General features: G+C 31.7%; 1 protein-coding gene across 3 annotated transcripts in view; it reads right to left on the bottom strand.

Annotated features, from left to right (window-relative positions):
* LOC143084814 (la-related protein 1B-like) overlaps window positions 1-26,961 on the bottom strand; it is a 51,041-nt gene that overhangs the window by 12,079 nt on the left and 12,001 nt on the right. For 2 of the 3 annotated variants that reach the window (XM_076260869.1, XM_076260870.1), the window contains exons 2-11: window positions 26,580-26,632; window positions 20,915-20,971; window positions 20,373-20,553; window positions 17,807-17,932; window positions 10,968-11,123; window positions 9,254-9,425; window positions 8,757-8,901; window positions 4,858-5,041; window positions 1,252-1,421; window positions 254-369 (exon numbers count right to left, since the gene is read on the bottom strand). In XM_076260869.1, coding sequence (XP_076116984.1) covers window positions 254-369; window positions 1,252-1,421; window positions 4,858-5,041; window positions 8,757-8,901; window positions 9,254-9,425; window positions 10,968-11,123; window positions 17,807-17,932; window positions 20,373-20,553; window positions 20,915-20,971; window positions 26,580-26,632 — 1,360 coding nt within the window. Of the gene's footprint in view, window positions 1-253; window positions 370-1,251; window positions 1,422-4,857; window positions 5,042-8,756; window positions 8,902-9,253; window positions 9,426-10,967; window positions 11,124-15,434; window positions 15,546-17,806; window positions 17,933-20,372; window positions 20,554-20,914; window positions 20,972-26,579; window positions 26,633-26,961 lie in introns of those variants that run through there. The other variant, XM_076260871.1, reaches the window with a different exon arrangement.

Below are 26,961 nucleotides of genomic sequence, written 5' to 3'. Positions count from 1 at the left end.
GATAACCAAGCACAAATATTTTACACCTTTTTGTAAACTAATCAATCACGAGATATGAATTAAAACAAACTATAGTCATTTTGGGACTGTTGCTGTTCCGAGTAAAACCAATGCTCTCTGTTGAACACTGTACTTTGACCTATAATGGTTTACTTTAACAAGTTGTGAATTAGATGGAGAGTTGTCTCATTGGCACTCATACCAATCTTCTTATTTCAGTAGAGATTATATTTCTACATTAAATGTCTCCTACCACTCTGAGAACTGATTTCTCCTTCCAACATCAAAACCTTCCATTTCTTCATCGAACATGAAGTCCAGTTCTTCTTGTTGGTCGTCACTTTTCTTCCTCTTTTCTCCTTTTTCCTCCTAAAAAATAATTTTTATTTAAAAGTTTCACTATATTTTGAATTAATGTTTTAGTTCAAATATATTTTGCCTACTGTGAATTCAATAAAATTCTTGTGATACTTATATTAGTACAACCATCAATTATCATGGAATACTAGTTTTTATGGATTCAAGAATATTTGTGGATTCCCAATCTAATCAGATTCTTTAATATTCCTTGGACGAATTTTAAAATTATGTGAATACCAATCTAGGAAATAAGAAACAGAATACTCTACCAAATAAAAATTCTAATTACTATAAAAGAAGCAAATGATAAACCAAAAAAATTCTAACCCAAACTAAAATTTTCCAACCTTGAAAAAGTCACGAAAAAAAAAAATAAATGACTATAGATTCCTACACTGTAACAAGTGTATTATTGGAGAAATATCGTAATACACGAGTTATAGTGTCGGAATCTGTTTCTCTAATGATTTTAATTCTTCTTTTTCAAAGATTTTCAGAAACTTGTGTTCTTTCTATGTGACGTCATCAGACATTGTCGCCTTTTTTCATGGTGTCACAATAGGAAAATTCAGAAGAAAACAAAACATTTAGACGTCATAATCAAATTACGACTTATCATTTGCCGAGAACAGATTTTTCACTGGTGAGGAGAAATATTTTTCTCACACAAGTCAGAAATAGCACAAAAATTAGAGAATGAAGAGTTCTTTCCTTGTTTTGACTACATAGTTAGGGTTGTAATTTGTTCTATGATGTACAATCTTTTTCTGTTCTTGTATCTTTTCTGCCATCTGAGGAACAGGAGCACTCTTTGATGCCTTCTTTCATGCACTTGAGGTAATATATTTGATTTCATGTTAGCATTTTGAGGATAAAGAGGATGTAACCCACCTTTTTCTTTGGTGTCCTGTCTTTTTTTTTTACTTGTATCCAGTCCCCAGTCATCTCTGGAGCACTAGTAGATAGTATATTAGGGTTAGGGTATCCTAAGCTATCGTTGAACATGTCTTCGTTGTCAGACTTAGTCGTCTCATCATCTCCTTCATTACCATCATGATGATCTGAAAATTAATCAATAGAACACTCAATTTTGCCATATTATAATGAAATAGATTATCATAACTAGAGCCTGTCTCACTCACCTTGTTCTATGTGAATATCAAACAAAGGACACAGATGGATTCATGACAAAATTGTGTTTTGGTGATGGTGGTGTGTTTGTAGATCTTACTTTACTAAACATTCTTGCTGCTTACAATTATCTCTATCTATAATGAACTTGGCCCAGTAGTTTCAGTGGAAAATGTTAGTGAAAATTTACAAATTTTATGAAAATTTTTAAAAATTGACTATGAAGGGCAAATTACTCCTTAGGGGGTCAATTGACCATTTTGGTCATGTTGACTTATTTTTAGGTCTTGCTTTGTTGTACATTATTACTGTTTACTGTTTATCTCTATCTATAATAATATTCAAGATAATATAAAACTAGAGGCTCTTAAGAGCCTGTGTCGCTCACCTTGGTCTATGTGCACACATGTATTAAACAAAGGACACAGATGGATTCATGACAAAATTGTGTTTTGATGATGGTGATGTGTTTGTACATCTTACTTTACTGAACATTCTTGCTACTTACAATTTTCTCTATCTATAATAAACTTGGCCCTTTAGTTACAGATGAAATTATTTTGTAAAAATTTACAAGAATTTATAAGATTAATGAAAATTGTTAAAAATTGACTATAAAGGTATAAATCTTTGAGGGGGTCAACTGACCATTTAGGTCATGTTGACTTATTTGTAGATCTTACTTTGCTGAACATTATTGCTGTTGACAGTTTATCTCTATCTATACTAATATTCAAGATAATAACCAAAAACAGCAAAATTTCTTTAAAAATTACCAATCCTGGGGCAGCAACCCAACAACCCATTGTCCAATTCATCTGAAAATTTCAGAGCAGATAAATATTGACTAGATAAACAATTTAACCCCCTTTCAGATTTGCTCTAAATGCTTTGGTTTCAGAGTTATAAGCCAAAATCTACATTTTACCCCTATGTTCTATTTTTAGCCATGGTGGCCATCTTGGTTGGTTGGCCGGGTCACCAGACACATTTTTTAAACTAGATACCCCAATGATGATTGCGGCGACGTTCGGTTTAAATTGGCTCAGTAGTTTCAGAGGAGAAGATTTTTGTAATTGATAATTAAGATTTACGAAAAATGGTTAAAAATTGACTATAAAGGGCAATAACTCCTATAGGGGTCAACTGAACAGTTTGGTCATGTTAACTTGTGTGTAAATCTTACTTTGCTGAACATTATTTCTGTTTACAGTTTATCTAGTCTATCTATAATAATATTCAAGATAATAACCAAAAACAGCAAAATTTCCTGAAAATTGCCAATTCAGGGGCAGCAACCTAACAACGGGTTGTCCGTTTCATCTGAAAATTTCAGGGCAGATAGATCTTGACCTGATAAACAATTTTAAACCATTACCCAATTTCACATTTGCTCTAAATGCTTGGTTTTTGAGTTATAAGCTAAAAACTGCATTTTACCCCTATGTTCTATTTTTAGCCATCTTGGTTGGTTGGCTTGGTGACCGTACACATTTTTTAGACTAGATACCCCAATGATGATTGTGGTTTGGATAAATTTGGCCCAGTAGTTTCAGAGGAGAAGATTTAAAAGTTTACGACGATGGACGACAGACGACAAGTAATGAGAAAAGCTCACGTTGCCCTTCAGGCCAGGTGAGCTAAAAACAAGACATTTTTTGTATAACAGTTAAAACCTACTATCAATAAACGGAAATGTGAGGGATACAATGTAAACACAAACTAGTTTCCCATGATTTAAATCCCCTATAGTTCTAGCATAGCTGGGTAATACCCATTAAATTTTAATTGCATTACCGCCCTTAAAGAACTTTTGTAATATGTGATTTGTAAAAAGAATAACTAGAAGATTCAAACATATGTTCTTGAATTTAAAATATGCAAATGGGATACTTTATTAATTGAGTTATATTATCCTATAACTAACTTCAAACTCGATATATAGATTAGAGGTTGCTTTCTGAAATAAGACTTGCCTTACTGCTATATACTAGATGAAAGTAATAAGTTTTGCCTAATACAAACTATATAATAAAGACTGTACAAAGCAGACCTTCCATAATGACCTTGAACTTACCATTATAAACTGGTGTGAAGTTATAAGCTTTGTCTGGTACAAACTCTGTATAATAAAGACTCCAAGCAGACCTTCCAGTTCCCTTACTACCTTGAACTTACCATTATATACTGGTGTGAAGTTATAAGCTTTGCCTGGTACAAACTCTGGTACATCAGCATGATGAGTTGATGACCTTGAACTTACCATTATATACTGGTGTAAAGTTATAAGCTTTGCCTGGTACAAACTCTGGTACATCAGCATGATGAGTTGATGACCTTGAACTTACCATTATATACTGGTGTGAATTTATAAGCTTTGCCTGGTACAAACTCTGGTATATCAGCATGATGAGTTGATGACCATGAACTTACAATTATATACTGGTGTGAAGTTATAAGCTTTGCCTGGTACAAACTCTGGTACATCAGCATGATGAGTTGATGACCTTGAACTTACCATTATATACTGGTGTGAAGTTATAAGCTTTGCCTGGTACAAACTCTGGTATATCAGCATGATGAGTTGACCATGAACTTACACATTATATACTGGTGTGAAGTTATAAGCTTTGCCTGGTACAAACTCTGGTACATCAGCATGATGAGTTGATGACCTTGAACTTACCATTATATACTGGTGTGAATTTATAAGCTTTGCCTGGTACAAACTCTGGTATATCAGCATGATGAGTTGATGACCATGAACTTACAATTATATACTGGTGTGAAGTTATAAGCTTTGCCTGGTACAAACTCTGGTACATCAGCATGATGAGTTGATGACCTTGAACTTACCATTATATACTGGTGTGAAGTTATAAGCTTTGCCTGGTACAAACTCTGGTATATCAGCATGATGAGTTGACCATGAACTTACACATTATATACTGGTGTGAAGTTATAAGCTTTGCCTGGTACAAACTCTGGTACATCAGCATGATGAGTTGATGACCATAAACTTACTATTATATACTGGTGTGAAGTTATAAGCTTTGCCTGGTACAAACTCTGGTACATCAGCATGTAGAGTTGATGACCATGAACTTACACATTATATACTGGTGTGAAGTTATAAGCTTTGCCTGGTACAAACTCTGGTACATCAGCATGTAGAGTTGATGACCATAAACTTACTATTATATACTGGTGTGAAGTTATAAGCTTTGCCTGGTACAAACTCTGGTACATCAGCATGTAGAGTTGATGACCATGAACTTACACATTATATACTGGTGTGAAGTTATAAGCTTTGCCTGGTACAAACTCTGGTACATCAGCATGTAGAGTTGATGACCTTGAACTTACCATTATATACTGGTGTGAAGTTATAAGCTTTGCCTGGTACAAACTCTGGTACATCAGCATGTAGAGTTGAGGACACAGGAAGTCCTATAGGAGGGGCCTCTATCGGCCATTTGTCAGGAGTAATTCGTCCTCTAACCTTCAATGCGTCCTCTGGCACTTCCAAAACCTCACTTTCTTTCAAAGACTGAAAAGGATAAATAAATCAAACTTCAATTCATTGTAAGGTCAATATAACAACCTAACACATATTTGTCAAAATGTAGGTCACCAGGCCACTGGCATTGATCACAATGCTAGATTTATCCTGTCCCATTGCTTAAAATCGTCACAGCAAGTGCTACATTCTGATTCAAGACCATGACTTATATTAAAACTAGCTAAATATATATTTGTCACCACCAGGTGTGATGTGGGTTTTTTTCCAAAACAACAAGAGCTACATGCTGAGTTGGAGCCTCAAGAAATCAGAACTAGCAAAAAGTAACATTTTAAGTAACATAGGCATACAGTGACAAAAGTAAGTGCCCATATTTTTCACTTCGTTTCGAAATGTTTAGATATCGTCAAATGAATTTCCGATCGTGTTCCGTGCCGCCATGTGTGTGTACACAACTGTGTACTGTTCCTTCAATAATAGGAGCACCTATATATTTTTGGGTCGTCTCGGGTGTTTCCCTATCATAATAGAACCATGAGATTTAACATCTCGGTGTTTCCCTATTGTAATAATAGAACCTTGCGGTCTAATTGATAACCCGAAAAACGTAATTAACCATCATTCATGATATATTTATTTATAAACAACTTTAAATTTGTGTAATTTGGCTAGTACAGACGAGATTTCAGGGATCTCCATGGCCTGTTTAACGATGGCGCCCCGCCATCGTTCAAATGTCTTGCGCCATCGTCAAATGACTCGCGCCATTGTTAAATTGTCTTTCGCCATCGTTAAATTGTCTTCCGCCATCGTTCAAAACTTCATCGTTTTTTGTAGCCCGACGCCATTTTTTTTATCAATTATAATCAAATGCATGTAATTGCATAACCCTTAGGCTTTTCATGTTATAATCCAATACAGTTATAACGCCTGAGGGATATCCGGATTAAGATCGCTAATCACTTGTACCTGAGCTTGTACAGGTAGATCAACAAACCAGACAGGAGAATACTATCTGAGGATAGACGATCCATTTGTCGAATTAATCAACTAAGTTTCAGCAAATGATTATGATAATTTAGATTAAATAAATAAATTAATAATCCAGTTACAAAGAAAACAGTTTTTAAAACAAGTCGAACACGTGCTTTATTTTGACTTACGCAATCAGCATTCAAATAAATATAATTTAAATAAGCAATGAATTAGCATGTTCACCATTCCTTGTATGGAGGGATAAAATACTTCCGATCGCGCTACACTGTACAGTGTAGACACGGTTTGTAATGGTGAAAGTTCCTCCATTGTTCAATTTTCATCCATGGAGATCCCTGGATTTAACTCTAATAATAATCTCATTTAGTTTAGCTTGCTATTATTTCGATTGAAGAACCCCAAGACTTTTTAGGAATATAGTTTTTGTCTCCATAAAAGACGCCTAACTGTCCTTGTCATTTTTTGGTCGTTTTCACATTTTGTAAACATGACTTCAGCGATTTGTTCACGCCATTCATTAGGAGGCGGTACCCGGTACTTTTACTCTCCTATGCTATTGACAAGTACCGCCTAAATGTAGGAATTTTTATATAAGATATTCATGGAATTAATCGAAAAGTACCACCTAGAAACGTGGAAAGTACCAGTCAACATGAAAGATAATGAAACCCCTGTTTGTTGTTATGTTCTATGAATTAATGGTACTCTATACTGTTATTCTTGTCACCGTGATGAAGTTATAATAATACAAGAAGTGCAGAGGAAATGCCTGAAATGTCCACTGATACGGAACGTCTAGAATAAGTATGGTATCGACGAAGACCCAAATTTAATGTACAAAAAAAAAACATGAACATGAACAAGGCAACAGTACCAGTTTAAACATTGTAAATAAAGGTTGACTTAAATATTGTTTGGGTTGGAAGAAGTTATTGCATATTCATTGAAATTGAAATTATAAAATCACAGGAACAATATCCATGATTTTATTTAAAATCATAAAGGTAAGTATCAACACCTCTTTGCCAAAATATACTGATGATTTGTTTTGACAGAAGTCAATAAAATGGCCCACTCATTTGACAACATGGCCCATTATTTTTTAAAATGGCCCATTGAATTTATTTTTGAGGGGCCCTGGGCCCATAGTGAAAAAAACCTTCCAGATCACTGTTAGGCTGGTTGAAAAATATTTTTTTTTTTAGCTAATTTTAAGGATTTTACATTTGCAAAAAATGATTAAACTTCCGACACAATTTATTTTTAGCCATGTGTACTGTCCATAAATGATAATAAAAACAATGTCAGAGTTTCCAAGTAATTTATATTTTTTTTTATTCCTCATAGTCTTTTAATAATTGCTTCAGTTTTAACTTAGACGTCCCTTAAGTAAAATTGGTTTCGTTATTTTCTTTGCAGTACATGCAAAACATTAAGAATTCTGTTCAATTCAAAGTTTTATTGACATGTAAACTTTACAGTTTGTGACATAATATAACAACGACAAAAACAAATAAAGACAATAACTAAGTAACTCAATATATATATACAAATTCAGGTAAATATTAAAGGGTCTCCTGTCCTCAGTTCCATTGACTTTTTTTATATATAAAAGATACTAGTTTATTCACTTGTGTTGGTGTTGATGGGTTATAAAGTTAAAGTATATATATAACTTTGTCATTGTCAGTGAGATTAGCAAATGAATCATTTTCTCTCTTAATGCAATCAAAATATGTTAATCTAATATTTGAATTGTGAGAAATTAAGAAATGTTTCTCATAATCATGATCATCTAGTTCTTTGCATTTTTTTTGCAAAGTCTCTCTTCGCGATGAATTTGAAAATGCCTTCCTTTTTCAATTAATAATGAATGGTCACTGATTCTAAGTTTTGTAATTAATTTTCTAAATTCAAAGTTTGAGTTAGAGGGGTAAGGTTTGATTTTAATTTACTTTTATCATCATTAGATCTCAACTTATCCATCAACAGTTTTTTTTGTTGTTTAGAAACGTCATCATTTGATCTCTTTCGTTTTATAGCCTTTCCTGGCTTTGCCCCGTCGGTACATTGAAGCATTTTTAAGTTGCTCTGATTACACATGGTCTCCGGTCTTTCTAATAACCAAAGAAAATCGAAGTGTACCAACAGATGTTGTTAAGATAACTCATCATGACATAAATCTATTTTAATAACTTTATTGATTATTAGAAGTAAACTAAAACATTTTTACAACATAATCGGGGAAAAACTTGATAGGCTTTTCATTTTATAATCAATTGCCATCATTATCAGAAAATTTAATGTGTCCGTGTTGGTCCACTTTCTACTGGTTATAAGACAGACAGAGTAACCAGAACTAATGCGACTAGTTTTCGTTTCTGTTTCACTTCCACGGTATAAATGTACAATTATCGATCTCGATAGTTTAGTCTTCGCAACACATTGATTTGACGATCTTTTCTGCATTACTTGTCAATTTGAACTTCAAATATGTTAAAATTTCAAATAACATAGAAAGGATGTTTTATTTCTTACTAGTCCAGTCAGGCTAGCGATAAATAAAATTTACTAGTCCGAGCTGAACATTATTAGTCTGGGGCATCGGGCTTGTGGTTAACGTCGCAGACTGAATTATATAGTGGTATTTTTCCTTTACAATAGAAGCTACATTCTGAGTTCAATCAGGACTAGGATCTCTCAATACATATCCAGCAGTTTTTATCCATGACAACAAATTAATTACCTTAATAATAAGTGCTACATCCTGAGTTAGAGCTTGAACTCTATGGAAACTTGCTATGAGACTGATAGGGATCCAGCCTTCTTTGTCCATTCTCCTTCTTAAGAAGAAATCTCTCTGTAAATTGTCTTCACTGAAGTAGTATTCTCTGTAAACATACAAACAGCAAATTCATTTCTTTAATGTCATACAAGTTTGGAGAGGTGCAACAACTTAAAGAGGCAGTTTTAGAAAATCACTTACATTCTTTTAATGTATTAACAATATTTTACAATTAATAATTATTAAGTGCTATGTGTTTTGTTTTTAAACACCCCTGAGTCATTATGGTGTAAAACTACCAAATTACAGTGCATCACATCTGGTTTCATACAAAAAACAATATTAAGTTGTACACCTTCTTTTCAAGACCTTTAAACGAAACATGTCTTGAGACAATTATGTTTAAAATTCATTATTGAGGTACTCTTCTTAACAACACTATAACAAGAAACACCTACATTTGTTTTTTAACTAAATCTTTCAAGACAGTCTCATCAACAAAAGAGGGATTGAAATAAACTGTCCCTCTAAATCCTCCACCACTTCCTCTCTCAGTGGAAGGGGCCGAAGATGGCTCAGCATAAAATGTCTCATTATTAAATTCTGCACTGAAATATTTCACATCTTGACCTGTAACATAAAATTGAAGACATAATTATAGAATCTGATCTATTAATTGTTATCCAAAGACATTCAATAATTAGATACATGTTCAAATGAATCTTGCTCAGCTGATCGCAGGTGACTTATAAACTTTATATTAACACAATAATTATTATTTTCAACACACCAAAATTATAATTGAGAGCTTTTTTCACATAAATGAAAACTAAGTTAGACCACTTACATGAAAATTCATGAACAAATAAATGGATAAGATTGTAATATAATTTGATTCACTTTTTAAATCATTTTATGTAAATAAGGAATTCAATGATATGCTACCAAACGATGTATGCTTTTATATAGTACAGTCTACTTTGGGATCTAACAGTGGAAATATTATTTGGAATTTAAATCAAAATATGTGGTCCACTGAACCAGTATATCTTTGTTTAGGGGCCAGCTGAAGGACGACTCCGGGTGCGAGAATTTCTCGTTGCATTGAAGACCTGTTGGTGACCTTCTGCTGTTGTCTGCTCTATGGTCGGGTTGTTGTCTCTTTGGCACATTCTCCATTTCCATTCTCAATTTTATCAATATCCATGGTCAATACACAAAAGAGTCTTGCAGATTAAATTTTACTTAGAGTACTGGGTCAGGTGACCTAAAATCATACCCATCAATCCTCCTACAAATCACTTAGAGTACTGGGTCAGGTGACCTAAAATCATACCCATCAATCCTCCTACAAATCACTTAGAGTACTTGGTCAGGTGACCTAAAATCATACCCATCAATCCTCCTACAAATCACTTAGAGTACTGGGTCAGGTGACCTAAAATCATACCCATCAATCCTCCTACAAATCACTTAGAGTACTGGGTCAGGTGACCTAAAATCATACCCATCAATCCTCCTACAAATCACTTAGAGTACTGGGTCAGGTGACCTAAAATCATACCCATCAATCCTCCTACAAATCACTTAAGAGTACTGGGTCAGGTGACCTAAAATCATACCCATCAATCCTCCTACAAATCACTTAGAGTACTGGGTCAGGTGACCTAAAATCATACCCATCAATCCTCCTACAAATCACTTAGAGTACTGGGTCAGGTGACCTAAAATCATACCCATCAATCCTCCTACAAATCACTTAAGAGTACTGGGTCAGGTGACCTAAAATCATACCCATCAATCCTCCTACAAATCACTTAGAGTACTGGGTCAGGTGACCTAAAATCATACCCATCAATCCTCCTACAAATCACTTAGAGTACTGGGTCAGGTGACCTAAAATCATACCCATCAATCCTCCTACAAATCACTTAGAGTACTGGGTCAGGTGACCTAAAATCATACCCATCAATCCTCCTACAAATCACTTAAGAGTACTGGGTCAGGTGACCTAAAATCATACCCATCAATCCTCCTACAAATCAATACATAAAAGCCTCCTGGACATAAGCATTTTGAGCATAACTAAACCAAGTCTACTGACAGTAAAATATTTTTGCTAATTCTGTCTACTCGAGTTCTGAGGATCTAAGTACTTTTGACAATACTAACCCACTAAGTCTCCTGGCCCAAAATCTCTTCCTCGACCTCTTCCTCTAGCTCCACGGCCACGCCCTCCTCTGCCTCGTCTAAAACCACCAAAACCACCTCTGCCATCTCTTGGACTTGGTGGACGCATATCATCTCTCCAGTTTCTCCCATCAGAACCTGTAATTATATATGGTGTACTCTGTATTACTCTTCAACTTCATACTTTATTTGGCCTTTTAAACTTTTTGGGAATCGAGCGTCACTGATGAGTTTTTTGTAGACGAAACAAGCGTCTGGCGTATATACTAAATTTAGACTTGGTATCTATGATGAGTTTATTTACAACATACAAGATCTTTTTTTGTTGAAAACATTTCAGAACCAGCCACATTCTCATAGATAACAATATACTGTAAATTCAGATATTATTGCTATGTTTTTATTATTGCGAAAAATTATTGCTATGTTTTTATTATATTCGAAAAAATTGAAAGTCGCATTTTAAAATTTTTTATATGATAAAAGCTGGATTTTTCTCAACATTGTAAAAATTCAAATGGCAATATTAGTCAAAAATGACAAAATCCCAATAATAAATGCATGCAATAATTTCCAAATTTACAGTATTTCTTCAGAAAATTCAGAGCTGGACTATATGAAATACAATGTATCAGCACAATCACAGAAGCAGGAAACAAGAACTAGAGGCTCTAAAGAGCCTGTGTCGCTCACCTTGGTATTGTGCATATTAAATAATGGACACAGATAAATTCATGACATAATTGTGTTTTGGTGATAGTGATGTGTTTGTAGATCTTACTTTACTGAACATTCTTGTTGCTACAAATATCTCTTGTCTATAATGAACTTGGCCCAGTAATTACAGTGGAAAATATTTTCTACAAATTTACAAAAATTTATGAAAAATGTTAAAAATTAACTATAAAGGGCAATAACTCCTTAAGGGGTCAATTGACTATTTTGGTCATGAAAACTTATTTGTAGATCTTATTTTGCTGAACGTTATTGCTGTATACAGTTTATCTCTATCTATAATAATATTCAAGATAATAACAAACTAGAGGCTCTCAAGAGGCTGTGTCGCTCACCTTGGTCTATGTGCATATTAAACAAGGGACACAGATAAATTCATGACATAATTGTGTTTTGGTGATGGTGATGTGTTTGTAGATCTTACTTTACTGAACATTCTTGTTGGTACAATTATCTCTATCTATAATGAACTTGGCCCAGTAATTACAGTGGAAAATATTTTCTAAAAATTTACAAAAATTTATGAAAAATGCTAAAAATTAACTATAAAGGGCAATAACTCCTTAAGGGGTCAATTGACTATTTTGGTCATGAAAACTTATTTGTAGATCTTGTTTTGCTGAACATTATTGCTATTTACAGTTTATCTCTATCTATAATAATATTCAAGATAATAACAAAAAACGGCAAAATTTCCTTAAAATTACCAACTCTGGGCAGTAACCTAACAACAGGTTATCCGATCCATGTGAAAATATCAGGGCAAATAGATCTTGACCTGATAGACAATTCAACATGTCAGATTTTCTCTAAATGCTTCGGCTTTTGAGTTATAAGCCAAAAACTGCATTTTACCCCTATGTTCTATTTTTAGACGTGGCAGCCATTTTGGTTGGATGGCCGGGTCACCGGACACATTTTTTTCAATTAAATACCCCAAGGATGATTGTGGCCAAGTTTGGTTTAATTTGGCCCAGTAGTTTCAGAGGAGAAGATTTTTGTAAAAGATAACTAAGATTTACGAAAAATGGTTAAAAATTGACTATAAAGGTCAATAACTCCTAAAGGGGTCAACTGACCATTTTGGTCATGTTGACTTATTTGTAAATCTTACTTTGCTGAACATTATTGCTGTTACAGTTTATCTCTATCTATAATAATATTCAAGATAATAGCCAAAAACAGCAAAAATTCCCTAAAATTACCAGTTCAGGGGCAGCAACCCAATAACGGGTTGTCGGATTCATCTGAAAATTTGAGGGCAGATAGATCTTGACCTGATAAACAATTTTACCCCATGTCAGATTTGCTCTAAATGCTTTGGTTTTTGAGTAATAAGCCAAAAACTGCATTTTACCCCTATGTTCTATTTTTAGCCATGGCGGCCATCTTGGTTGGTTGGCCGGGTCACGCCACACATTTTTTAAACTAGATACCCCAATGATGATTGTGGCCAAGTTTGGTTTAATTTGGCCCAGTAGTTTCAGAGGAGAAGATTTTTGTAAAAGTTAACGACGACGGACGACGGACGCCGGACGCCAAGTGATGGGAAAAGCTCACTTGGCCCTTCGGGCCAGGTGAGCTAAAAAAGCTTATCTACAATATAGTCAAGTCTTTTAAAGTTAAGGTGGTATTTCTTCATATAAAATTCATTTAATAATACATTTGATGTCTCAATAATACATTTCATGTAAGCTCACTAAATATTTATCATTTTATCGTTGAAATTGATTTTTGTTTTAAATCTAACAACAGATGTGTTACTGACATGTAATTTGTCATTTTTTATGTACTTATATCAGTGCAAACTAGTTGTTACTGGAATATAATTTAAAATAACATGTAGGGAATAGGTCAATGTCAAAGACAGCAACTTAATGACAAACAAGAATGTGTCCAAAGTACACAGATGCCCCACTCGCATTATCATTTTCCATGTTCAATGGGTAAAAAATCTAATTTGGCCTTAAAAGTAAAAAGATCAACCAAAAGGGAACGTGTTCTAAGTTTCAAGTTGATTGGACTTTAACTTCATTGAAAACTACCTCGCCAAAACTTTAACCGGAAACTCACAATTTTAATTTCTATGTTCAGTGGACCATGAAAATGGGGTCAAAAGTCTAATTTGGTTTTAAAATAAGAAAGATCATATCATAAGGAACATGTGTACTAAGTTTCAAGTTGATTGGACTTCAGCTTCATCAAAAACTACCTTGACCAAAAACTGTAACCTTAAGTGGGATGAACAGACGGACAGACTAACAGAGGGAAGGACGCACAGACCAGAAAATATAATGCCCCTCTACTATCGTAGGTGGGGCATAAAAAACATCACAGTGTTGCTAGATTTTTGAAATCTCAACCTTCCCCTTAACTAACTGAAGACAATTTTTTTAGTGGGAGATTTTTTCTAGGTACAGATTCAGGATTTTGAAAAAGAGGGCCCCCCAGGCAAGCTTATGTTTGGAGTAATACTTTAAAAAATATTTCTTTATCACACATTTGAAGTTCCATTCAAGGGCTATTCCCCCTCCCCTTAAGTCAGTCACTAGTTCGAGTTAGAAACTTATCTATAATCATTTTTATGTTACACTTTTTGTCATCAAAATATAAACATTTGAAAAATTCTTACTCAACATTCTAATACAATCCTCATAAATTAAAAGTACAGTGAGCTTAAATAATACCCCAACCTACTCAACTCCGTACAAAATGATTTGCTAATGAAAACACCAAATTTAATTTGAATAAAAAAAATCAAAATAAGAGATACACATTTGCAATGCAAGTTAAATATACAACAAAATATTGTTATAATTTTTATTAGGAATCAAAAAGAAATAAATACACTGAATGTGTACTGTGGCATGCAAATATCACAAGGTATATGTGGCCTAATTCCAAAAGTCTCATTTCTGTACTCAAAAATCTTGTTAAGATATTTCCAAACATCAAGACCGAAAAAATTGTCACAAATTACTGATATATATATACTGTTTAGGACTTTTCCTGGTACAAGTATAAATATATAAACCTGTCATTTACAACAAGGAAAATCCTGTAAGATGTGTATTAACAGTATCACAAAAATCATGTTCAAAGTCAGGTACAAGTCGACTTTCACTGAAAATTGACATACAGAAACAAAGTCATTTTTTTTTTAAAATTTATTAGAATCAGCATTAACAAAAAATCAAATGTTTTTGTTCCCCTTTAGAAATCAGATTATTTAATTTGGAATTAAAAACTTTTTCAAACATTCAATTAACGATTTTTTTTCTTGGTTATACAATAAATGTTAACAAAATCTGTAATTTTATAAATTATATTTGCCGGAGATATGTGACAATGAATGAAGACAAGATGTGATAATTTGTACAGTTTAGGGTGTCCTTACAACACCTCTCTGACAGACATGACAGATATTATAAACATTGTGATAGACACATGGACAACATTAAGAACAAGTCAATGTAATTAACTGACACCTGGGGAGCAAATATTTATTTCAAGTGTTAATTTCTGTGCAACTACATTTCAAGTATTTCTAGAATGAAAATAAGCATAGGTACCCAAGTTTTAGAATATTCAGAAAGATGTCTATTAAAAATCTATAAGCATGCGGTATGTAAATGAGAATATTGTAGGACGTGTTAGACCTGATCGTAATAACTGCCCACCTGACACCTCATCAACAAATGATGTGTTACCTACCTTTCGTATGAACTAGATTTTGTAAGCCTTGATGATAAAGACATAAGGACATCATTTTATCTTAATTCCATATGGTCAAAATTCACTTTAGGTCAAACCAGCCCAGGTAATCATCAAATCATGACCTAAATGTGGTTTCCAAAACCATCAATCAGACAAAAAGACATTAGAGGGACCATCTCATACTGTCAATCATACAAAAGGGAACATCTCAAAACACTATTGTTTGTCCTCAGGGTGAAAATAAGAACATGCATGATTTATCTCCAGGAAATTATACAAAATCACTTCAATTTAAGGCCAAACCAATTTCATTCACATACTTATGTTCTTGTACCAATGATTTATGATGAAGAAAAAAAGAAATGTGCAGTTTGATTTGTGCTACTGAAACTTGAAAAAAAGAAACTTTTATAAATGCCATCTTAAATACAAGACCCTGAAACCTCATCTGGTAAAAATATAGCATTTCCATATTCATATGTATCATAACTGCACTTATTCATGTTTTCCTTAATTTTATCTTTTCTTATGTCATTTTTGTAGATTGATTTTTATGATAACTTAAACAGTTTAATAGTTTCCTCCTATGTATTTTTGGATTTTGAGTTTTTGAGATAATTGGCATAATATAAAGATTAGAGGAAAAAAATCAATCTTTCAAGAAAAATATCTGATCCCTTGGAAAATTTCATATGTTAACAGTTTCTCTCTTTCAAATAACATTTCTGCAAAAAATTCAAATCTGTGTTGAATCGCCATATAATGACAAAACCCCTGTAAGAGGTCAATCAACATCTTTGTTTCAAAAATAATTCATCTTTGATATATATTTTTTCTGCAAAAAATGTAAAAATGGATTAATATCATCTGTCAACATGGTCAAGGGCAATAAGGGGTCAATTTCCCACTTCGGATATATTGACTCTTTATTAAATTTTATTTTGCTGAACATTTTTTTTAGTTTTTTATACGTTCTATCTATATGTAATCTAGTTTCTGTGAAAACTTAGACAAAAACATTTTTCAAGGGCAATAACCCCTATTTGTTGTGAATTGACTATCTATAACTGGTCAAGATTTTGAGATATAAGCAATCCACACGTTTGATTTATGTTTGTTGAGAGATCCAAACAATTTTCAATCTTTATTCCCTATTAGAAACAAACAGGACAAATTTGGATAGTTTACACTAGAACTTTCAGAGACTTAATTTACAGAAACTCCCTTTAATATAAGCCTTTCACTCTTCAGTCAGATCTTTGAGTCCTTTATTGTTTTTTAAAGAATTTCATTCCATATACTGATATTTTTAGCCAATTTGACTTTGACCTTGATTAATTGAAACATATTTTCTTTCCCTTTCCTTACTTCTATACATTTTATCCATCAAATGTACTCCAAGAAATCATCACAACTCTTACAACTTGTACACATGTTTACCCATGATCATAATTAGTTGGCATCTGTCAGTATATTTGGGTATGTGTCAGTAGTCTCACTGGTGATCCTGGCAAAGCTAAGCAAACATATGGAAAGGGTAATTATTGACCCCAGAATTTTTGTATTAAATTTAAAACTATTCTCACCATTCTTACCACTCTTTGAGTAATGTTTTACAGATACAAATAAACGTTTATTTCATACGATTTACACGTTGTATTACACCCAGCATTTATCGTTGGTTAACAGAGTAGTAATATCAATGTTGTAACCAGTATCTTTATAAGAGAGATGATGGAAAATTGATTTATTTCCAATAATCAATCATGTGATGTGTCTGCTTACATCACACTTATTTATAAATGATCACTTGTTGCTTTGGCTTATAAAACGCTGTTTGTTGTGCTATTATCACTAACAAATGTCAAATAAATTTGAAGTCCAGCATTTCATTAATTCATTAGTACAGGAGAAAATGTGACATAAATTTTTCATCCTGCATTCACCAAAATTCAAAGTCTTGTCAAACAGAAATTAGGTGACTCATATTAAGTCTTATAATTATTTTTCACGGGAGAGAAATTTTATAGATGTCTTGGGTAGAAGTGAATCACACATTTTGTAGATGTCTTGGGTAGAAGTGAATCACAAATTTTGTAGATGTCTTGGGTAGAAGTGAAAGAAGTGAATCACAAATTTTGTAGATGTCTTGGGTAGAAGTGAATCACGAATGTTGTAGATGTCTTGGTTAGAAGTGAATCATGAATTTTGTAGATGTCTTGGGTAGAAGTGAATCATGAATTTTAAAGATGTCTTGGGTAGAAGTGAATAACAAACTTCACTTCAACTAATTATAAATTTTTTTTGTGGGCATCTTCCATGTATGCAGACTTTGGAAGTATGAACATTATAGTTGGCTGGTGTCTTACCTCTGATTTCTCCTCTACTGTCTGGTCTTCGGTCAAACTTTCCACGTCCATTAGGTAGTCTCCCCTGACTACGACTTCTACGACCTTTTGGTTCAATATCTAATGGAACCCATTTCTGCTTGGAAGCTACAAATTAGTTATGTTATTACTTAAAAGTAAAACTAATAAGTATGACTAAAAGCTTTAATTCTTTCATTAATAATATAATCTTTATTTGTCATATAAGTAACATTATACTTGTGACATAAACAAAAGTAACAACAACAATAAAATAACTGAGTTGAATTAATCAAAGAGCTGAATAGCTCTGAGGGGAAAGACGGCCCTTGTTTCTATTTAATTATTTTTTTTGGAGGGGGTGGGGATGTATCTTTTGATAGTCTTCATATAAAGAATGAAAAAAGAACAGCTAGAACATGTAGAAAGGTTGACAATGTTGAAATCAATTGTTGTTTAATGTAATTTTGTTTCCTAGTTTAGGATTCAATTTGGACCAATGGAAGAGATCAGCATCTTCTAAATCTAAACATTTGATTACAGTTGATAGTTAATTATCTCAACTTAATTCAACTGAATTCTGTTATTTCACAACAACTACAATATTTTTTGAAATCTTAATTGTGTACCACTGAACTGCAGGCTAGGGCCATTTTCCATTTTTTGTGACAGTACTCTAAGATTTTAAAGTTTTTTCTTAAGAAAGTTTGGACTGAAAAATCTATTCAGTTTTAAATTTCCATTGATAAAGTTCCCAGTTACATATCTCATCACAGGGATACAGGTACTAATAAAAAACAATATGACTGATGTAAACTGTGTGAAGCTTGTTTCCAAATCCTAAATTTGAAATATTTGTAAATTCCATGAATAAATAGGTTTAAACTACAAAATGCAACATTTTTAATTTAATTTAAATTTATTTTTTTACCATTACAATGATTATGTTGGTACACAAAATCTAGTATTAATGGAAAACTACTAATCATATACTAAATGTCACATTGTAAGTGTTCAGATACATTAACTTTTATTTTAGTGGATAATTACTCATCAATTGAGGTTCTCCTGAATTGGAGGAAGATTCTCAGAACAGAATTTTTACAGAAAACAAGAGTGCACACACTGAAATGTCTCGCCTTCTATACTAATCATTGATATTATGTTGATAGTCCTAAGTATAAAGCTAAGCTTTATTACAACTGTCACATAAACTTAACATTGACCAAGATAACTAAACAAAGACCAATGAACCTTGAAAATGAGGTCAAGGTCAGATGAACCATGCCAGGCAGACACCCGGGTTTTATGAGTATTGCCCAGTCCAGTGGGAAATACTGGGAAAATCCGGGTTTTACTGGGTTTTAGTGGGTAATACTGGGCAATACTGGGTAATATAAAATACTGATCTGAATTTTATAGAGGATTCAGTGATCAAACACAAATGTTATACATTAAAGATATTTATATATAACCTTTTTTGTTTGTCTGGATTGATAAAACTGTAAATATAAAGCAAAAACTCTTTTTTGAATAAATATAACTCTTATTTAAGAACTAACAATTACATGTAAGAAAAATTACATTTAAAAAATGTATATGTACTGTCACTAATTAGTAAGTAATTATTCAGATTAGAATGCAGATTTGTTTATTTAACAATAATCATCCCTTTCAATTCTATAAGTGTTAATGGCATGACCCCTTAGGATGTTTATTTAGCAATATGAATGTATAACATTTGAAATTAACAATTCAGTTAAACATTGCAATAAATATTTTTTTTAAAGTATGGATTATTGAAACAGTGCTTGGTAATAAACAAGGTTTCCTTAAATGTGAAAATCTTGTATTCTGTCTACATAGACAATGATAGAAGGGAATGCAATTGAATTTTTCATTATTTTAGAAATGACTGTCAATGGTTATCTGTATAAAAAGTATATATTTAGCTGTAATACTATGAAACTACACCAAGACTTTACTATTTTGTGTTAAAGTAAGCTAAAAAAATCATATTGCCCAGTAATGCCCAGTATTCCCCATTTCTGGGAGTATTGCCCAGCCCGGTAAAACCCAGGTTTTCCCACCCGGGAATTCCCGGGCTGGTAATACTTTGCCAACCCTGTGTTGGGACCAAACTTCCAAAATCAATCCCAACCTTCCTTTTATGGTCATAAACCTTGTGTTTAAATTTCATAGATTTCTATTTACTTATACTAAAGTTATAGTGCGAAAACCAAAAGTCTTCGGACGCCGCCAACGTGATACCAAAATACGACCAAAAGATTTTCAATTTTTGCGGTCGTATAAAAAACACTGTAATTCAAGTTTAAGTTATTGCTCTTTGAAGGCCACAAGTGGCAACTCGAGTGAGACCTTGTGGAAAGAAGTACTCATTCATTTCCAATGTGGGTTTTGTTTGTTTAAACAAAATTGTTTTGTTCTTTGGATTCGAAATGTTGTCTTGCAGTAACTTGCAAATTGCCATTTTTTTCTAAGCTGAGACCAGCAGTTCCAGGATATAAAATTATTAATAATAAGTATTTGTTAACAAATAAATACTTACTGCGGATTCCTCGGCTACGCCTAGGAGTTCCAGGACCATCTCCATTATTACTGGACGTATCTTTATTTTCCTTTGAGGAATCTTCTCCCCCTGAATCACTGCCTTGTGATTGGCTGCCTGATGAGCCAGCAGACGGTTGATTTGTAACAGCAGTTTTCATTGGTTTCTTTGATGTCTGAGTCTATAAATATAGTACATTTTGGACAATTATGAACACATGATAAATAGACAAATTTTTGTTTCGATACTTAACAATATTAAATTAAACCTGTTAAATGGTGCGGAATCAAAACATTCTAAATTGTTCATTAGTATGTTAGGGTAAGCATGACAACAATGTTTTCCCTTATTGACCAAAGGATAGATACCTTTTATGTGGATCAGAATCATCAGGTGTAATCATTTTACTCAGGTGAAACACGGATAGATAACATCATCTTCACAACCTTGGTCATATTTTATCATGTTTACAATATACCTATTCCAATATTTTTTTACAATGTCTTTTCTCTAAACCTACATTCTGTGTATGTAAGACCTACCTCGGTTACTTCATGTAATGCTGGCCAATTCTCATCACTTAGACTAGCAGAGGAAGCCTACAAAAAAGATTGTTTATTTGTTTTATAGTGATGTGCTGTTTAACACATGTTAAATAAAATATTAAACAATCAATGAATATTATTAACATACATCATGTACATGTATTGTATAGGAAGAAATTTATTTGCTAGCCTATTAAATAGAGAGAATACACATTCTTAATTTTTTTCCATCTGAAAATCAAATTTCGATGAAGCTTTGAACAATACAGTAAAAATTGAAACTAATCCCTTACATGGTGTTTCCATGATAAATTGTTATTTTGGGGGAACATAAATTTGTTGTTATGGGGATAGTTTTTATGATCTACAGATAAAGAAATAGGTAGTTGGTTTTCCATTGTTTTTATGATCTACAGATAAAGGTATAGGGAGTTTGTTTTTCATTGTTTTTATGATCTACAGATAAAGGTATAGGTAGTTGGTTTTTCATTGTTTTTATGATCTACAGATAAAGGTATAGGTAGTTGGTTTTTCATTGTTTTTATGATCTACAGATAAAGGTATAGGTAGTTGGTTTTTCATTGTTTTTATGATCTACAGATAAAGATATAGATAAAGGTATAGGTAGTTGGTTTTTCATTGTTTTTATGATCTACAGATAAAGGTATAGGTAGTTTGTTTTTCATTGTTTTTATGATCTACAGATAAAGAAATAGGTAGTTGTTTTTCATTGTTTTTATGATCTACAGATAAAGAAATAGGTAGTTGGTTAATCATTGTTTTTATGATCTACAGATAAAGATATAGGTAGTTGGTTTTTCATTGTTTTTATGATCTACAGATAAAGATATAGGTAGTTGGTTTTTCATTGTTTTTATGATCTACAGATAAAGAAATAGGTAGTTGGTTTTTCATTGTTTTTATGATCTACAGATAAAGATATAGGTAGTTGGTTTTTCATTGTTTTTATGATCTACAGATAAAGATATAGGTAGTTGGTTTTTCATTGTTTTTATGATCTACAGATAAAGAAATAGGTAGTTGGTTAATCATTGTTTTTATGATCTACAGATAAAGATATAGGTAGTTGGTTTTTCATTGTTTTTATGATCTACAGATAAAGATATAGGTAGTTGGTTTTTCATTGTTTTTATGATCTACAGATAAAGAAATAGGTAGTTGGTTTTTCATTGTTTTTATGATCTACAGATAAAGATATAGGTAGTTGGTTTTTCATTGTTTTTATGATCTACAGATAAAGATATAGGTAGTTGGTTTTCCATTGTTTTTATGATCTTCAGATAAAGAAATAGGTAGTTGTTTTTCATTGTTTTTATGATCTACAGATAAAGAAATAGGTAGTTGGTTTTCCATTGTTTTTATGATCTACAGATAAAGACATAGGTAGTTGGTTTTTCATTGTTTTTATGATCTACAGATAAAGGTATAGGTAGTTGGTTTTTCATTGTTTTTATGATCTACAGATAAAGGTATAGGTAGTTGGTTTTCAATTGTTTTTATGATCTTCAGATAAAGAAATAGGTAGTTGGTTTTTCATTGTTTTTATGATCTACAGATAAAGGTATAGGTAATTTGTTTTTCATTGTTTTTATGATCTACAGATAAAGATATAGGTAGTTGGTTTTTCATTGTTTTTATGATCTACAGATAAAGGTATAGGTAGTTGGTTTTTCATTGTATTTATGATCTACAGATAAAGGTATAGGTAGTTGGTTTTTCTTCATTGTTTTTATGATCTACAGATAAAGGTATAGGTAGTTGGTTTTTCATTGTATTTATGATCTACAGATAAAGGTATAGGTAGTTGGTTTTTCATTGTTTTTATGATCTACAGATAAAGGTATAGGTAGTTGGTTAATCATTGTTTTTATGATCTACAGATAAAGATATAGGTAGTTGGTGTTTCATTGTTTTTATGATCTACAGATAAAGAAATAGGTAGTTGGTTAATCATTGTTTTTATGATCTACAGATAAAGATATAGGTAGTTGGTTTTTCATTGTTTTTATGATCTACAGATAAAGATATAGGTAGTTGGTTTTTCATTGTTTTTATGATCTACAGATAAAGAAATAGGTAGTTGGTGTTTCATTGTTTTTATGATCTACAGATAAAGATATAGGTAGTTGGTTTTTCATTGTTTTTATGATCTACAGATAAAGATATAGGTAGTTGGTTTTTCATTGTTTTTATGATCTACAGATAAAGATATAGGTAGTTGGTTTTTCATTGTATTTATGATCTACAGATAAAGGTATAGGTAGTTGGTTTTTCATTGTATTTATGATCTACAGATAAAGGTATAGGTAGTTGGTTTTTCATTGTTTTTATGATCTACAGATAAAGGTATAGGTAGTTGGTTTTCAATTGTTTTTATGATCTTCAGATAAAGATATAGGTAGTTGGTTTTTCATTGTTTTTATGATCTACAGATAAAGGTATAGGTAATTTGTTTTTCATTGTTTTTATGATCTACAGATAAAGATATAGGTAGTTGGTTTTTCATTGTTTTTATGATCTACAGATAAAGGTATAGGTAGTTGGTTTTTCATTGTATTTATGATCTACAGATAAAGGTATAGGTAGTTGGTTTTTCATTGTTTTTATGATCTACAGATAAAGGTATAGGTAGTTGGTTAATCATTGTTTTTATGATCTACAGATAAAGATATAGGTAGTTGGTGTTTCATTGTTTTTATGATCTACAGATAAAGAAATAGGTAGTTGGTTAATCATTGTTTTTATGATCTACAGATAAAGATATAGGTAGTTGGTTTTTCATTGTTTTTATGATCTACAGATAAAGATATAGGTAGTTGGTTTTTCATTGTTTTTATGATCTACAGATAAAGAAATAGGTAGTTGGTTTTTCATTGTTTTTATGATCTACAGATAAAGATATAGGTAGTTGGTTTTTCATTGTTTTTATGATCTACAGATAAAGATATAGGTAGTTGGTTTTTCAAGATATAGGTAGTTGGTTTTTCATTGTTTTTATGATCTACAGATAAAGATATAGGTAGTTGGTTTTTCATTGTTTTTATGATCTACAGATAAAGAAATAGGTAGTTGGTTTTTCATTGTTTTTATGATCTACAGATAAAGATATAGGTAGTTGGTTTTTCATTGTTTTTATGATCTACAGATAAAGATATAGGTAGTTGGTTTTTCATTGTTTTTATGATCTACAGATAAAGATATAGGTAGTTGGTTTTCCATTGTTTTTATGATCTTCAGATAAAGAAATAGGTAGTTGTTTTTCATTGTTTTTATGATCTACAGATAAAGAAATAGGTAGTTGGTTTTCCATTGTTTTTATGATCTACAGATAAAGACATAGGTAGTTGGTTTTTCATTGTTTTTATGATCTACAGATAAAGATATAGGTAGTTGGTTTTTCATTGTATTTATGATCTACAGATAAAGGTATAGGTAGTTGGTTTTTCATTGTTTTTATGATCTACAGATAAAGGTATAGGTAGTTGGTTTTCAATTGTTTTTATGATCTTCAGATAAAGAAATAGGTAGTTGGTTTTTCATTGTTTTTATGATCTACAGATAAAGAAATAGGTAGTTGGTTTTTCACTGTTTTTATGATCTACAGATAAAGAAATAGGTGGTTTGTTTTTCATTGTTTTTATGATCTACAGATAAAGAAATAGGTAGTTGGTTTTTCATTGTTTTTATGATCTACAGATAAAGGTATAGGTAGTTGGTTTTTCATTGTTTTTATGATCTACAGATAAAGGTATAGGTAGTTGGTTTTTCATTGTTTTTATGATCTACAGATAAAGAAATAGGTAGTTGGTTTTTCATTGTTTTTATGATCTACAGATAAAGGTATAGGTAGTTTGTTTTTCATTGTTTTTATGATCTACAGATAAAGGTATAGGTAGTTTGTTTTTCATTGTTTTTATGATCTACAGATAAAGATATAGGTAGTTTGTTTTTCATTGTTTTTATGATCTTTGTTTTTCATTGTTTTTATGATCTTCAGATAAAGAAATAGGTGGTTTATTTTTCATTGTTTTTATGATCTACAGATAAAGGTATAGGTAGTTTGTTTTTCATTGTTTTTATGATCTACAGATAAAGGTATAGGTAGTTGGTTTTTCACTGTTTTTATGATCTACAGATAAAGATATAGGTAGTTGGTTTTTCATTGTTTTTATGATCTACAGATAAAGGTATAGGTAATTTGTTTTTCATTGTTTTTATGATCTACAGATAAAGAAATAGGTAGTTGGTTTTTCATTGTTTTTATGATCTACAGATAAAGGTATAGGTAGTTGGTTTTTCACTGTTTTTATGATCTACAGATAAAGATATAGGTAGTTGGTTTTTCATTGTTTTTATGATCTACAGATAAAGGTATAGGTAATTTGTTTTTCATTGTTTTTATGATCTACAGATAAAGAAATAGGTAGTTGGTTTTTCATTGTTTTTATGATCTACAGATAAAGATATAGGTAGTTTGTTTTTCATTGTTTTTATGATCTTTGTTTTTCATTGTTTTTATGATCTTCAGATAAAGAAATAGGTGGTTTATTTTTCATTGTTTTTATGATCTACAGATAAAGGTATAGGTAGTTTGTTTTTCATTGTTTTTATGATCTACAGATAAAGGTATAGGTAGTTGGTTTTTCATTGTTTTTATGATCTACAGATAAAGATATAGGTAGTTGGTTTTTCATTGTTTTTATGATCTACAGATAAAGGTATAGGTAATTTGTTTTTCATTGTTTTTATGATCTACAGATAAAGAAATAGGTAGTTGGTTTTTCATTGTTTTTATGATCTACAGATAAAGGTATAGGTAGTTGGTTTTTCACTGTTTTTATGATCTACAGATAAAGATATAGGTAGTTGGTTTTTCATTGTTTTTATGATCTACAGATAAAGGTATAGGTAATTTGTTTTTCATTGTTTTTATGATCTACAGATAAAGAAATAGGTAGTTGGTTTTTCATTGTTTTTATGATCTACAGATAAAGATATAGGTAGTTGGTTTTTCATTGTTTTTATGATCTACAGATAAAGAAATAGGTAGTTGGTTTTTCATTGTTTTTATGATCTACAGATAAAGGTATAGGTAGTTTGTTTTTCATTGTTTTTATGATGAAATAGGTAGTTGGTTAATCATTGTTTTTATGATCTACAGATAAAGGTATAGGTGGTTTGTTTTTCATTGTTTTTATGATCTACAGATAAAGAAATAGGTGGTTGGTTTTTCATTGTTTTTATGATCTACAGATAAAGATATAGGTAGTTTGTTTTTCATTGTTTTTATGATCTACAGATAAAGGTATAGGTAGTTGGTTTTTCATTGAAGCATAAAAATTAAAATGAATTAAGTGTATTTTACACATTGCAAGTTCTACACTGAAGTCTGTACAATTAAAATCTCAACAATTGAATAAAAGTTTAGTCTTGTTATTATGCTGTTAACTTAGTCATTACAGTGTCAACCAGTTCACATCTGTCATCACATTTAACATTTACAGTTTTCAGCTGTCTTTTCAAAACTTTTTTTTGTGATTCAATTTTTTACAAGACTCTTAATTCACCCTTTTATTTGCTCTCGTGACCTATATTTTGATATTCTGAAGGTCTTATTATACAGGTTTTCACCTGTGCTTACCTGAGGTGTTTTTTTGACTTCTACCTTAGGTTTAATAACTTTCACTTCATCACCTGTAAAATATCAATAGAACATTATGTAATCACTGTTATCATGGTTATATGGAGAAATAATATTTTAATTGCGTAATACATCTATCAATAAGATTGGAGAATGTATAAGTCGTCAAACATAAACAACAACTTTTAATCCTTTTTCTAACAATTTGTATGGAAAAGTTCTTGTTTTGCTTTGGCAAACCCTAAATTATTTGATTTAAAATCAAATCTTTTAGGGAGTATAAATTGCTCAACTGGTTTAAATATACTGTATTGATAATCTGGTTTAAAAATAATTAATTTACATATGTAACCCAACCTATTCGAATGAACCTCCCTTATTA

This window comes from Mytilus galloprovincialis, chromosome 8 (genome assembly GCF_965363235.1).
Source record: "Mytilus galloprovincialis chromosome 8, xbMytGall1.hap1.1, whole genome shotgun sequence".
In the NCBI taxonomy this organism is placed as follows: domain Eukaryota; kingdom Metazoa; phylum Mollusca; class Bivalvia; order Mytilida; family Mytilidae; genus Mytilus; species Mytilus galloprovincialis.
This window is presented reverse-complemented; position numbering and strand designations above follow the sequence as displayed.